The sequence below is a fragment of the Ursus arctos genome, unplaced genomic scaffold (assembly GCF_023065955.2).
Source record: "Ursus arctos isolate Adak ecotype North America unplaced genomic scaffold, UrsArc2.0 scaffold_4, whole genome shotgun sequence".
NCBI lineage: Eukaryota > Metazoa > Chordata > Mammalia > Carnivora > Ursidae > Ursus > Ursus arctos.
In genome coordinates, this window is record NW_026623056.1 from 17,155,740 (window position 1) to 17,172,105 (window position 16,366).

General features: G+C 34.9%; 1 protein-coding gene across 7 annotated transcripts in view; it reads left to right on the plus strand.

The window, feature by feature from the left end:
• The window catches only part of VPS8 (VPS8 subunit of CORVET complex), a 296,045-nt gene that overhangs the window by 67,806 nt on the left and 211,873 nt on the right, over positions 1 to 16,366 (plus strand). For 4 of the 7 annotated variants that reach the window (XM_057306778.1, XM_026497368.4, XM_048215283.2 and 1 more), the window contains 4 exons: positions 3,023 to 3,116; positions 6,638 to 6,670; positions 7,635 to 7,689; positions 15,548 to 15,672. In XM_057306778.1, the coding sequence (XP_057162761.1) occupies positions 3,023 to 3,116; positions 6,638 to 6,670; positions 7,635 to 7,689; positions 15,548 to 15,672 (307 nt within the window). Of the gene's footprint in view, positions 1 to 3,022; positions 3,117 to 6,637; positions 6,671 to 7,634; positions 7,690 to 15,547; positions 15,673 to 16,366 lie in introns of those variants that run through there. The other 3 variants (XM_057306780.1, XM_057306781.1, XM_026497388.4) reach the window with 3 other exon arrangements.

The window sequence follows — 16,366 nt, forward strand, 5'->3', positions numbered from 1 at the left end:
TATCCTTTTGATAATAGCCATTCCAATGGGCGATGTCTCATTGTGGTTTTGATTTGCATTTCCCTGAAGATTAGTGATGCTAAACAGTTTTCCGTGTACTTGTTGGTCATGTGTATGTCTTCTTTGGAAGAATGTCTATTCAGATCCTCTGCCTATTTTTTAACTCAAATTGTTTGGGTTTTTTTCTTTTTGCTATTGAGATAGTAGTCTCCCTTTTCCACAGTGGATACATTCATTCCAAGACCTCCAGTGGATGCCTGAAACTTGCAGATAGTAATGAATCCTATATAAACTATGTTTTTCCTGTATATACCTACAATAAAATTTAATTTATAAATAGACACAGTAAGAGATTAACAACAATAATAAAGTAGAACAATTATAAGAATATGCTGTAGTACAAGTTATGTGAATGTGGTCTCTCTTGAATATTTTATTGTACTATACCTACCCTTCTTATAATGTGTTGAGATCATAAAATGCCTATGTGATGAAGTGAGGTGAATGACATAGGCATGACATCACATTAGGCTACACTATTGACCTTCTGACAATACCTCAGAAGGAGGATCATCTGCTTCTGGGCTGTGGTTGACCAGAACTAACTGAAACCATGCAGATAAGGGAGGATTGCTGTATTGTTTGGATACTAACCCCTTATCAGATAAATGGTTTACAAATATTTTCTACTATCCCATGGGTTGTCTTTTAATTTTGTTGATTTTCTTTTGCTATGCAAAAGTTTTTTAGTTTGACATAGTCTCATTTATTTATACTTGCTTTTGATGACCTATACAAAAAATCCATTGCCACGACCAGTGTCAAGGTGCTTTTTCCCTATGTTTTCTTCTAGGAGTTTTATGGTTTAGGTCTTATAGTTAAGTCTTTAACCCATTTAATCCCTATAATTTTTATGAGTGGTGTAAGATAAGGGTACAGTTTCATCTGCATGTGATTATCTAGTTTTCCCAACACCATTTATTAGAGACTGTGTTCTCTCCGCATTGAGTGTTTTTGATTTCATTGTCAAATATTAGTTGAGTGTATATACAACTGTTTATTTCTGGGCTCTCAGTTTTGTTCCATTGGTCTCTGTCAGTTTTTATGCCAGTACCATACTGATTTTTGTTTTGTTTTTTGTTTCATACTGTTGATAGCATGTAATATAGTTTGAAATCAGAAAGTGTAATGCCTCCAGCTTTGTTGTTCTTTCTCAAGATTGCTTTGGCTAATTGGGATCAGTTGTGTTTCTAAACACTAACAATGAAATATCTGAAAAAGGAATAAAGTGATTCAATTTATAGTAGCATCAAAACGATAAAATACTTATGAATAAGTTTAACCCAGGAAGTGAAAGAGCCGTACACTGGAATTTATAAGACATTGATGAAAGAAATTGAGGACACAAATAAATGGAAAAATAGCCCATGTTCATGGATTAATATTGTTAAAGTGTCCATACTCCCCCAAACCCTCTGTAGATTCAGTGCAGTCTCTATCAAAATCCCAGTGGGACTTTTCACAAAAGCAGAAAAACCTAAAATTTGTATGGAACCATGATAACTTAAATGATAACTGGTCTCTACCTGCTTCAGAGATATGATGTCTTTAATGAATAAGTCACAGGAATAAAAGGCACAGCATAGGGAATACAATCAGTGATATTGTTATAGCAATGTAATGGGACAGCTGGTAGCTATACTTGTGGTGAGCAAAACAATGTATAAAGTTGTCAAATCATTAAGTTGTACACCTGAAACTAGTATGTGTCAACTGTACTCAAAAAAAATATGGTATCTCTCTCTCTCTCTCTTTTTTTTTTTTTGCCTTATTTAATGTCAGAACTCTTTTGCATAGCATCAGTCTGGACCCTGCTTACCATTTTGACCTAATCTCTAAGCACCCATACACCCATCCTCCTGGTCCATGCCTTTTGTGTACTTACATTCCCCTCACACTGTGCACATTTACATCTTCATATTTGTGTTTGTGCCTTTTTGTTGCCTTCCATACTCCTAGTTATCCATCAAGGCCAGGTCAGACATCTTGTCCCTGATAGCCCCCTAATAAATAGGGTTAAACTCCTCTTTGTTTCATCTCTGTGGTGCTTTATCTGTTGTTCTTTCCTAACATTTATCTTTTAAGCTTAAGTTACTTATGGGGCGCCTGGGTGGCTCAGTCAGTTAAGCGTCTGTGTTCAGCTCAGGTCATGATCCTGGAGTCTGGGAATTGAGCTTAGAGTTGCGTCGGGCTCCCTGCTCACTGGAGAGTCCCCTTCTCCTTCTACCCCTCTCCCTGCTCCTCTGCATTCCCTCCCATGCATGCGCTCTCTCTGTCTCTCTCAAAATCTTAAAAAAAAGAAGATTAAATTATTTATTAGTCTCTCTAGCTAGGCTGCGAGGTCCTTGAGAATAGTAACCTTGACTGACTTTTTTATCCTCAGAGCATACTTTCAGTCACATAGAAGAGGTGCTCAGTGTTTGGTAGAAAATTAAAAAATATTTTTTGTATGATGATGAGTTGGGTAAGTGAAAGGAGCTGTTAGTAGGAGCAGCAGAGAAAGAATGAGTGGGGAATTTGAGGTGCTTGGTGGAAGAATGAGAGAGGGCAGTTAAAGATAGGAGGGCAAGAAAGGTGGGCAAGGGTAGAAGGTCGATGGAGGTAATGTAGACATGCAGGGCAGGATAGGCAACCTTCTGGTGAGTGGTAGAACCTCTTGCCATAGTTTAAGGTGGGTGAGGAACAGTTTGAATCAGTGAAAATGGGAATGGTGGCTTTTTCATTTTCCTGCTTGTGCTTCTCTGAGGTTCAAGGCAGGTTTAGTACAACATCTTAATGTAGGACTGTGGGACTCTCTATACCTCATTGCAAACAGAGCTAACAAATACAGTCAGTGTTGTTTTCTACATTTCTGATTTTTATGTGTTTTTTGGACTTTCAAAGCTTTGAGACCCTCCTTTTTCAAAAATTTTTTAATGTTCTTAAACATTTTTCTTTTTTTTCTTTTAATTTCTTTTTTTAGGAAGAAGAAATTACCTGATTCTTTTTCACTCCATGGGTCAGTTATGCGACATTCACTTTTGAAGGGAATTTCTGCCCAGATAGTGTCTGCAGCTGTAAGTATTTTGTTCTCTTCCCCAGCTTTGTAACCTGCAATGGCATAATGAAGTAGGAATGAGCATAAAACAAAGCACAGCACTTCTCTTGGCCCGAGGCTTAAAAAAAAAAAAAAAAAAGAATCTGGCTTTCATGGGTTTTGTGTGATTGTTTTTGACTCATAAGACATGGCTACACATCTTGACGTAGAAATTAGTGCAGCCATGAAATAAAGGTCTGCTCAGAGTCTCTGGTGTGCCTAAATGAAATATGGCAGCAAGCCTAAAAGGAACACTATCTGCCTTTTCTTTGAATTCCTTTTTAGTTTAGTTGCCATCTTGTGTATTTGGTTGAGTTAGAGTACTTGGTTTTTTTTTTTAGTCTTTTCATATGGAGAAATGATTGATCAGAATCTTTTACAACTGAGTGATTTTCTTGTAATTCACAAAACTCTTTTCATGTACCTTATTTTATTTACTCTTACAACTTTGAAAGTAAGGAAAGCCATATCTTGTTTTACAAATGAGAAGAGAGGCTCAGAGAGGTGATATATTAACTTGTCTTACATCATTGGGTTAGGAGATAGCAGAACAATTACTCAAAATTGGGGTTTCTGGCTCCAGCTGCAGTGCTGCTTTGTTGTGAAATGGAGGTGGTACTAGTGAATGTGGCCGGTGTGTAATGGCTGGAACAAAGTAGCTGGGGTCTTTTTTGAAAACTTTTTAGAGCACTGAGTGGATGCAGAAATATTTAATAGGTCATCAAGACAGTAGATGCTGATTCTGTTATGTTTTGTCAAATTTTCCTTTGACCTCAAAGCCTGTAATTCTGTGTGGTCTTTCAGTTTTAGTTTTCTGAATTCATTGTGTAGATCTTATGTATAATGTGATGATGACAAAGATGACACATTCATATCCCAGGAACTTTGACTTTTTTAATGTTTTCATGGAGTTTAATTGATATTTTGCATATTCAGTTTGGACAAAGTTTTAATTTTCCAGAAGGGTAAGAGCTTGATATAGGAGTGGCATCATGATATCATAACCATATTGCAGTTGTCAGATTTATCCAAGAAAACTTTTGTTGTAGAAACCTAACCAAACCAACAAAAAAAGCAAAAAAGAAAGAAAGTGTTCTCTGTGGGCAATTGGTACACCCTGACCCAGCTCATATATCATGAAGTCAATTTAAATAGAGAGATAGTCAAGCCATGGAGGGAACCTGGGCAATTGTCCTTCCTCTTTTAGGTGGAGAGTAACTCAGATTTGCTAGAATGGGAACCACCTGTTGAGGATTACATTTCCATGACGTTTCTGAATTTAATCCTTATGTAGGTGATGAAATTCATTCCTTTCAAGATCAAGATGAACCAGAACAGTCATTTGACCCACCTGTGCAGTTTTAAAAATATTTTGAATAATGGAGACTGAACTAAAACTCAGACACTGAACATTGATTAGATAAATCTGTTATTTAAAAAGGGTTTCTTCTCCCTCTTGAAGAGGAGGGAAAAATTCTAATAAATCCCAGAGTGTTTGCATTCTATTCTTATTTCGTTGCTATGGCTGAGCTCCTTTGGTCTGTTAAAATGAAAACTGCTTTTCCTGTGACAGTGCTCATACTCTGCCTTCCTAATGTTGGATTACCAGCTCAATTTAAATTGTATGCTTTTCTGTGATGGTTGGTTTATTAACATGTAAAGCTAGTTATATTTTGGGGTATCTCTCCTGAATAGTTGTTCAATAATGCCTTCAGCCGTGTGGATAGCGATAGCGATGTTATTAGGGTTTCCTGGGGCCTAGCTCATCATGGCTTCGTAGTCCATGCGTGGAGAACACTTAGATGAGACTTTTGGAGTTGTGAAGGAAGTTCACAGCTCATTCACAGATAAAAGTACTATGACAAATGACTATACTTTAAACTAATTCAAATTAATTTTAAAGAGTATTTAACACTTTTATGATCACCTAAGATAGTAGAGATACCTTAGCACAGCGTTCCAAAATGTGTCCAATGTGTGAGAAGCTCCTGCCATGCTGATTAAAATGCAGTTTCCTGGGCAGCACCCCAGACCTACTGAGTTGGCATCTTTAGCAGTACAGCATAGGGATCTGCATTTTAACAGGTATCTTAGATGATTTTACTGCAGCCTGGCTTTCGAGAATCACTTCTCTAAGATGTTGCAACACCAGTACTAAAATTCTGTAATCTCCAAAGTGCTTCCCACATCGTTGGTTTTTTAGCTTTTATTTATTTATATTTATGTTTTATTTATTTATTTATTTATTTATTTATTTATTTTTGTTATTTAGCTTTTAAAGTAAGCTGACTTCTGATTTCATTATTCAGGCTCCATTTCAAATTTACTTTATGTTCTTCATCTGCTTGCTCATTTTTTTCCCCCTATCCAGGACACACATCAGTCATTCATCAGATATTTATTGAATGCATCTTAATTGTCAAGCATGTTAGGTATACCTTACACATATCCATTCAAGGTTGGGTATATCCTGCTATCCAGAACATTGAACATGGCAGCCTCGTGATTGTTCTTCCTTATATTCCTGTTCACTGGAATCAGCTTCTTGAGTTAGTTCCTAGGAAGCTCTATAAAGTTGTATAAAATAGATTCTGCCTTCTGAGAGATTCTAATAACTAATCGACCACATTGACAGGGACAGACAGGAGAGAAATGTAGAAGTGGTATTAAAGGGCCTGGCCTGGGAACTGAAGCTGAGTTTGAGACCTATTTCTACCACTTCTTGAGTAATCTTGGGCAAGTCAGTTATGCTCTTTAAAACTTCTGTTTTCTTAATCTGGAAAGTCAGAATAATACATGTTTTATCTGTCTCATCACTACAGTGCTAATCACTGTAAGCTCTTATTATTTAAAGCTATAAAAGCATCAAATAGATACCTTTACATTTATATGATACTTTACATTTAATTTGATCCTCAGGACAACACATTGAGGTATATAGGGCAGTATTTGCTATTTCCTTTAACAGATGAGGAGACTAATAACCAGAGGGTTAGGTGACTTTTCCAAGGTCATACAGTTACTGTACAGAGTTAATTTTTTATTTTCTTATGCTTGAGGACTGATTGAATACACCCTTCTTGGGTTTAATTGAAGGGTTATTGGATAATCTGCTGGATAGGAAGCTTAGAGGAAGAATATTTTAGCATGTTTCCCTTTCCTAAAATCTTTATGTACTGCTCTCATTTTAACCTGTAGTGCTTCGAGTTTATTCACATTATTGAAAATGGAACTTCTTTCCTCTCTTTGTTTTCAATTATAATCAGTACCTTTCCTAAAGCATTTGTTAAAGTTGGTAAAATAAAATAATCTGCTCTAATGCTTTTTATATTTTGTTGTTTTGTACAACTTTTGTGGTTTCTCTTAGTTGGGGGCAAAAATGAAGGTTCCGTCTCTTGTCTGAATTGATTTGGATCAAAGTATATGTAAAGAGAGGGCCTTATATAATTTTCTGTTTAAAAATGAGAGTATCTTTTCAAATATTCTTTTAATTTCGCTTAGGACAAAGTGGATGCTGGCTTGCCTACAGCAATTGTAAGTACACTTTAAATAATCCTTTAAAGGTAAGCTTTCTATTTGATTGGGTTTTCTTAGATTTATTCTTCTAATGTTCAAAGTTATTGCATAAATTATTAGGATAATAAATTCATAGGTCATTTACTGCCAGTAATCAGGTTTAAAATTTTTCCATATTGAATGTTCTCTTTCTTTCTAGTGTATTGTTATTCTTCAGGCTTTTGTTTGAGAAACATATAATGGAATAATGATTAGCCTTTTCCAGATTTATTTATATGTGGTCCTCCCATGCCCAAGTAAATTTGCTCCTTCTGTGATTTGGCCTCCCTTTGGTTATAAGGGAGTGGAAAACAGCATTTGGTGAAATCACTTTGTGGTAAATAGTACATTTAATAGTTCTGAACTCCCTTGCCAAGCCTGCCAAATAGTAAATCTGTGGCGCGATTATAGAGAACTGGGGAATATTGAAAGCACACTAGTGCCTTCTTTTCTTGAATACTTCCAGCTGCCTCCTGTAGCTTTCTTATTAGTTAGTCGATTGGTGAGGAAGTGGGCTGAATTTTGAATATTTCTGGTGCCTTTTGGCTCCTGTGAATAAACTGAAGGGCTTTCTCACCCCTTTCCCACACTTCATAGCTGGCTCTTGGTTGGGTAGCATAAGTACCTCTTACTTTGTCTGGACCCCTGAATTTTTTTTTCTTTAAATAGCTTTAGAGGAAGCTAAGTGGTGTGTTTTTGTCTATAATGTTGAACATATGATATTTTGATATTGTTACCCTTGGAGTAAATTTAGAGGGATTCCCAGAAATAAAACGTTCTGAGTTTCATTTCCCGTTTTGCCTCCTAGATGAAATTCTCCTTATTTATAATAGTTGGTATGTCATCTGGTGCCTCAAGGAAAGAAGACCAACAAATTCAATTCGGATTGTTTTAAGATCCTTGATGTAATATTTCAAAGTGTAATCTTCCCTTTTGTTCTCAGGCAGTGTCCAGTCTGATAGCTGTGGGTACATCTCATGGATTGGCTTTAATATTTGGTAAATTTTCTAAGTACTTTCCTACTATAGATATTAAGTATCCTTTTGGATTTTGTATCTTTTAATAGTTTAATTGTAAACTTTATTTTCTTGTGAAAAAGTCAGAAAAACTTGAAAAGTGGCAGTCAGTAGGGTTTATTTATTTATTTATTTATTTATTTATTTATTGTCTTAGGGGGAGAGAGTGCACACGCGCCCGCTGTGCACAAGCAGGGGGAGTGGCAGGCAGAGGCAGAGGGAGAGGGAGAAGCAGGCTTCCGCTGAGCAAGGAGCCTGATGTGGGACTGAGTCCCAGAACTCTGGGATCAGGACCTGAGCTGAAGGCAGACGCTTAACTGACTGAGCCACCCACTACTGAGGACTGAGTCAGTAGTTTTGTAATTAAAATTACTTGACCCAAGTTCATTTTATTGCTCATTGCAAGTTTTTCTTCTTCATGAATTTATAAGTTATCACATCTTTGACCCTCCAGACCTAGACAGAAAGAGTATAAAGTTGGAAGGGACCTTGGATTGCCCTCTTGTTTGCCTCAGTTTGTGCTGGTGGTGATTTTTTATTCTAAATCATATCCTAGCAGGTATTCTGAAAGATCTTCAGGGAAAGAGATTCACAGGCTTTCTCAGTAATTTTTCATAACTCAAACTGATAATAAGTTCTTTTTCATTTACATTGTAAATCCCTCTAACCTGAAAAGTTTCTAGCCCATAATCACATTGATTTATTGTTTGAGAAGTTAACATTCATTTATATAGTAGATGATAGTATTTTAAGTATTTTCTCTTTTTTTTCCCTACATGAGACTAAATAGCCCTGTGCTTTACTTTTGAATTCAGTACTTTGAGCAGAACATCTTCTTCCGTTTTTTTATTTAAAAACTATTAGACAATATTTTTCTCTCGTTTTTAATATTCTCTTCTGCATCTTCAGTCTTTTGCATCTCTCTTAAATGGATTTTAGTAAGGAATCTACAGGATGGTGTATAAGGGTTACCTGGGAACACTTTAATAAACAGTACTACAGTACAACAATTTGATCTCTGTTGGCCTTGCATCATTATTTACCATATGAGTGAAAAACTTTTTTTTTCACTTGTTTTTGAACAGTTTGAATTCCTGTTTATAAATATGCTAAAAATCTTAATTATCATATGATTTTAAGATTTTAAATCTTAATTATGATTATGTGATTATAATTATGTGATTTTAATTATGTGATTTAAGATGATAATCTTAATTATCATGTGATTGATTTAAATAATAGAGTTTTATTGTTTGGGAGTGGGAAGAATGAACACGAAAATATTCTCTTGAGAGAACTTTAGAATTGATTCATTGAATAATAGTTTTTTTCTTATTTCATAATTGACATGTGTTAATAGTAGAAAATTTCGATGCACAAAAGATTGAAGATATAAAATAACAAACCCTACCATCCAGGAATAATCCCTAACATTTCTGTATGGCCCTCTGATCTTTTTTTTTTTTTTTTTTGTACATCTGTATGTACACCCAAAATGGAATCATGTTAATTTGTAACCGGCTTTTTCATCATAATGAACATCTTCACATGTAATTATATATTCATCTGTAACATTTTTAATGGCTACATAGTAGTCTTTTGAATGGATTCACCATAATTTACTTAACCACTTCCTACACTAAGACATTTGGGTTGTTTCTAAACAAACAGTATAGCAGTGAACATCTTTGTAACTGCATTTTTGTGCACATGATTACTTCTTTAGAACCAATTCCTAAAGGTGGAATTGCTTAAGGTCAGGGTATGAACATTTTATTTTTTATTTTTATTTTTTCCAGGTTTCATAATTTAATTAGGAACATTTTAAACACTTATGATATTACCTAATTGCTTCTAGAACGTTTTACCAGCCTGCTCTCCTATCAGGTGTAAGAATGCTTATTTTCCTGGGGAGGCATAATTGGTGTTAGATTGAAAGGATTTGGGGAAAGGATCTTAAGAGGACCTTTAGTTTAGTCCCCTTATTTTACATATGAGGTGACTGAGAACTAGAGAGACTAAGAGAGATACACGGAGCCAAGTTCAGAATCAAGAAATACTGAATCCTAGATCAGTGCATTTTCACCATTCTCAGTAATTCTGTCCTCAGAGAAAAGGAGGCAAATTCCAAGATAAATGAAGAAAAGAATAGAAGAACTAAGATGAATGAGAATCAAGTATAATGTATATGTTTATCTGTCAGCAGAATGCATGTTGATTTTTTGTTCCCACTCACCATTGTTCACTTTTCCTCAACTCCATCCTCTTTAACATCCCTTCCTTACTGCAGGGTTATAGGAATATGTGTCTGTTATAATCAAACCCATGTAGAGCTATTGCAACAAATTAAATGAATACTTTTTTTTTTTTTTAAGATTTTATTTATTTATTTGACAGAGAGAGACAGCCAGCAAGAGAGGGAACACAAGCAGGGGGAGTGGGAGAGGAAGAAGCAGGCTCCCAGCAGAGGAGCCTGATGCAGGGCTCTATCCCATAATGCTGGGATCATGCCCTGAGCCGAAGGCAGACGCTTAACGACTGAGCCACCCAGGCGCCCCTTAAATGAATACTTTAAAAATAAAATCTCAACAGAGGAGAAGAGTACATTGTCTTTTGCTACTGTCTTCTTAATTTCCTTGGGACTGCTTCTTAATTTTTTAAGGTCTCAACAGCTGTTTTAGATATGATGAAATGGTAATCTTTCATTACAGTCTCATGGAAAAGGAATATGCCAAAGTGAACATTTTGAGAAAGAATCATTCTGATAATGCTTTGGGTCTTTAATCATGCAGTTAGTAACTTTTACTCAATATTTTTGTGAAAATCTGATTATTTGGACAGTGAATTTTAACAAATGGATTAAAAATTGCCTGAGTGGCAGTAACAAATGGCAGAGTGATGATACTGTGAAGTGTCTGGGTTAAATTTGATCTCATTTAAATATCTTTGTTGATCATAGGAAAAGTGTAGCAGGAAGAATTGTACTTGTTTTAAGTGACATTAGGTTCTTTTTGCAATAGAGGCCTGGGTCATTAAAACACTGATCATTGTAAGCTTCTTAAAAGTGATGTATATTGCTTATTTTAATGGACTATAGTATGTGATATTTATTATATATCTTGGCTCTTTCTTATATATAGGATCTCAAAATTCAAATCTTCATAAAGATGTGTCCGTATTCCAAGGCCCTATTTTTTTGGGTTGTTAGTATACTTTAGTAGATTATCTTTTTGAAGTTGTTTTTATTTCTATCAAACTTCCTGGACTTGGATTTATTTACTGTGCTATAATTCAGTTATTAGCATTTTCTCTTTCCCATAATCAATACCTGAATATAATCATAAATTGGTTAATTACATTTAGTATCATTCCCAGAGATAACTAAATGTTGTCACTTATACTTTTGAAATTTTACCTGTCTTTTCTCTGAACTTTTGAACTGATTTCTTGCTTTTCTCTTTCTTTTGATCTTTTCTCCATGGATTCAAAGGAAAAGGTATAGTAATTTTGGTTTGCATGAGTGACTGTTTTTATTTTGACCTTTTTAGTGTTGAAAGAGAATGCTGTCAATTACAGTTTATGCCTTCTTGTGAAATGCTTACTGAAAAAAACCAGCTAACTGAAACTGGTTAAAGCAGGGGATGTTAAAAATTATAAATATATGCATACTTTCAGTGTTTAATTTGACTGAAAATATACAAATATTGATTTTTCTCCTTAATCTTTTGATACAGCCCAAAGCCTTTTCTTTGAGTTTGTATCTGCCAGTTGGAGGTCAGCAGCTCTTTTTTGGGAATAAACTGCATCAGTAATGAGTCACATGAAATTTGCACTTTTAATTAAAAGAAAAAAAGGTAGAAGCTTAGACACCTCTGAATCAATTGAGAAGTACAAAATTGTAGATTTTCACCAAACAACTCTTCAATCTTTGACAGTTAGCTTGTCCACATCTTATTTCATGACAGGTTTTCAATGAAACACCTTTACCAGGTTTTTCATGAGCATTCATTTAGTTTTCATGGAAACAATAGCTCTTTCTTTTTCACTCTATTTCATTGGTTCACCTATTGTTTAATTAATTTTTTAAAGTCCAGTAACATTACAGAGGCACGAGCAGTTTTGGAAATGAACACAGCTAGGTTACTGTAAGCGTCAGCATTCTAGATGATAGCCAGTTAGCCATGGGAATTCACTGTGTCCTGGGCTTCTGTCAGTGAGCTTTACAGAGGGTATGAGGACTTTAATTCTGTGTGTTTGTTAGGTGGAGGTCAGGTAAAGTGATTCTACTGTTTTATGATCTTTAATGAAAAATGTTTTCTACTACCTATTTTCTTCTTTTGGTCTTAGAGAATATTTTAATATGCACAAAGGGTAAGAAGAATAGTATTGAAGAATGATGAATGCTGGCAATAAGAGTCCTCTATACACAATTAAATTTGATTTCTTCTAGAATCTAGTTATTTCCTTCTTTGAAGGTCTTTGGGAACTAGTTAAAACAAATTAGGGATGAAGAAGTAGAGGATTGGGTCAATTTTGGTATGTGGAAAGAGCAGAAATTCTCTTGAAGTATGTTCAGATTTAGATTTTATGGCTATTACAGACTTATGCATTACTTGTGGCTTTTCTTTCCTATTTAGCACATTACTCTTAAGCCCAGAATACACTGAGTAGATCTGCCCTAAGCAAAGTATACTTTGAAAGATAGACTAATAAAAGAAATAGGTATAATTCATTGTAGCATTTGTGATAACTAGGCTTCAAGTTATCTTAATTGGTAACCTATTTATTATTAATAATAATTCCTTGCATTTTTGTAACATTTGGTAGTTTTCACATTTTTCGGAGGCATTTTCTTATTTAAGCTCTGTGCCAACTCTGTGAAGTTTATAGGAAAACTGATAGTCTCATTTCATATTTCTTGCCTAGAGTTATTTGCTTTATAAGGACCCACTCCAATTTTTTTTTAAAACTAAGTTGACAATGCCAACCAAATGTGATTTTATGTAACTCTGTAAATGAAATTAGATGTACTGCTAATTTAATGGTTTCTCCCAACAATAGATAAAGCAGACTTCAAGAGCAGGGAAAATAGAATTTTTCCTTAATAATTAAGGCGATCGAGAGACCCCTGGAGGAGTGCAGTATGGAGAGCTCTGATTTTTTTTTTTTTTTAACCTCTCTTGCTTCTGTCCAGGTCCTTCTGTTCTTTCCATATAACTTTAGAATTCAAGTATTTGGAAGAGGTTTATTTTTAGTTTTACCAAATAGCCTTTTCCAGAAGTGTCCAGAATAATCTGGGATACAGAATGTTTAGTTACCCCAGCAGAAGAAACCTCTCTCATAAGATTCTGGTTTCTTCTTTACACAGAAATTCTACCTTTTCTGAATTTAGTCTAAATTGAATGATAGCAGGTTTTTTAATACGGGGCCATAAATATAGAATGTATAAAGACAGCAGTAAGAATTGACAAATATCTTTATGGAGTTAAAACCAGAGTATATTTTACACACTGTCCATCACCTCACTGCCGTGCTTACCATATAAAGGAACATTGTAAAGATAACGAATACATTGTTTAAATCAAGGGAAAAAGTTAAGAATGTTTTCATTGACACAGTCCCATGGGAGGTAAATTTCATACATATTTCAGGAATGACCAGGCTTGATAATTTGGTCCCCTGTGTTGCAGCTAGTTTTTAGTGCACAGGACCCATTATGAAAGCAGAATCCTGTTTGGGTTTTTAATCCAGAAGTTTTTCTTCGTCACTTTTCTTTGTTTCCTCCCTTAATGGTACCCTTATTTTTTATTTTATCATATTCCCTCGTTCTCCTATTCTTAATCTCCTTGAGTTATAAGAATACTTAAAATAGTCTTAAATGTGAACTTTGTTAAATCTGAAAGCAGTAGTGAGTGTCTTTAAGTATGGTGGATCAGAACTGAGTACGTTTGGATCTCAAAGCACAGATTACAAAGGATCCCAGCAGGATGCTATTCAGACACTACTCTGTGCCTGGAAGGCAGGCAGCCCAGACTCCTGGGGCTTCTTTGTGAGGCTGATACGGAATTTCTGTCTTTGTCCTCTTACTTTAATTCCATGTGTTGCCTCCACACAAGACCCAAAGTAGTGTTTTTATTTATTTATTTATTTATTTATTTATTTATTTATTTATTTATTTATTTATTTATGTAGAGAAACATTGTTGCCTAAAGATCCTATCTTGACAGTTTGCAAAATAAGATATACGGATAATCCACTAATTGTATGAGGCATCCCTGATAAGATACGGATCATGGAAAACACTATTTTGGCAGGCAGTTTCGGTAAAGCAAAAATAAAACGAGATGTTGAATTCAGAGTTGGGAAAATAGAATAAAGGAAATTTTAATAATTTGGATCAAATTGGGAGAGGAAGGAAAATATGTAAGGAAGGGGAAAATCTGTAATTGTAATCGTTCTAGAGGTGAATAAAGATAATGGCATTTTAAATACACCAGGCCTTATATATTTATGAATTTTATTCCTTTTTGAATATTTGTCTTAGAAGGCTAAAAGCCAAAATGATTTCAGAAAACATTGAGTATTTTCTGTGTGCCAAATACAGTGCATCCATTAATTGTGTCAGAACTCCTTTGGGAGATGGGGATTGCTATTTGAGCCAGTTTATGAACACTGAAAAATGTTCTTAACGGTATTCACTTTGGATGGGCAAAAGGTTTACATAGTATTACTCCCAAGATCTGAGGATCAATGTCTTTAGATTTCTGATAACTAGATTTACCCTTATGGAAGGAAGATTTGCAAATGTGGAAGCTATTCAGATGATTGTCAGATGCCTCCTGAGTGCAGGGCACCGGGCTAGGTTTTTGGGAGTGTCAGTTCACTTATGATTTTAGCCCTTAGAAAGGACATAGTCTAATAGTGGAAGTAAGACATACTTACCTCCAAAGAATAGCATGTCAGTAGTTAAGGGAGGCACAGACAATTGCTGGGTGACTTCAGAGAACTCCAGATTGTGCAAATATGGTGAGTTTTTTTCCCCCTAAACAGTTAAATTTTGTAGGCATGCCTTCTTATACTTGAATTTTTTATTTCATTGTTTTCAAGTGGGTACAATAATGAACTCTGTACAAAATAAGCATTGCCTATGAGAAGCCTTAGAGGAATTCTTTTAATTATTAGATAATAAATTTTAATAAATAGTTGAATGTCTCCTGGAGAAAAATCAGAATTGATTAAGGCAAGATCCTTACCCTTAAATAACTTAATCTAGTAGAGATTTGAATTATTTGCTTTTAGCATATCAAATGTTGATGCTTGAAAATAATTTTCTTAAGTAGTTTAAATATTTACTCTGTAATTTTGTTTGCACTGTTAATTTGCCTAGGAAACCTTTTCTTTGTGGATAATATAAATGTAAATTATATTATGAATTCTGAATTAATAAATTTTGATTTTTGAAATTTTAAAGCTACTTTAAAAGGTGGTATTCTCTGTAACCTTGCATCTGAACACAGCAAGAAATACAATTTTAAAACGAGACAGATGAAAGATAGTTCATTTGTTCAAAGAGATAAAGATTACTTACGGATTTTTTTTAACTTCTTATTAGCAGGTTCTATATTACTTGTAGATCTGGTTTTTTCTTCATTCTTAGTATCTAATTCAGTGCCCAGCATCTACTACATGCTCAATAAATACATTAAAATGAATATAACTTCATCCTTTGATTCTTTTGATTGTTGCTACCTCCAAGTCTTTGAAAACAAGGTGATACTAAATACATATTTTTTCATTCCTTTCATTTCTTTCACCTGATTTTACAAATCTCTTTCTTTAGATCAGAATCAAGCTTTGCGACTCTGTCTGGGTAGCACTAGTGTTGGAGGTCAGTATGGAGCCATCTCTGCTCTCAGTATCAACAATGACTGCTCAAGACTTCTCTGTGGCTTTGCTAAAGGACAGGTAAATGTGACCTTATTTATCCATAGATGTTAAAATAAGTTTTAAAAACCTAGTATCTCTGTACCACCTGACACCTGTCAAAATGGCTAAAATTAACAACACAGGAAACAACAGATGTTGGTGAGGATGCAGAGAAAGGGAACCCCTCTTACATGTTGGTGGGAATGCAAACTGGTGCAGCCACTCTGGAAAACAGGATGGAGATTCTCAAAAAGTTAAAAATAGAACTACACTATGATCCAGCAATTGCAATACTAGGTATATACCCAAAGGATACAAAAATACAGATTCGAAGGAGTTGATGCACCCCGATGTTTATAGCAACATTGTCAACAGTAGCCAAACAATGCAGAGAGCCCAAATGCCCATTGATTGATGAATGGATAAAGAAGATGTGGGGGTGTGTGTACACACACACACAGACACAGACACTGGAATATTATTCAGCCATCAAAAAGAATGAAGTCTTGCCATTTGCAACTATATGGATGGAGCTAGAGTGTGTTATGCTAAGTGAAATAAGGCAGAGAAGTACCATGTGACTTCACTCACGTGGAATTTAAGAAACAAAACATGAACATATTGGAAGGGGAAAAAAGAGGGAAACAAACCATGAGACTATTTTTTAAAAGATTTTATTTATATATTAGAGAGAGCACATTAGCTGGGGAGGAGCAGAGGGAGAGAGACAAGC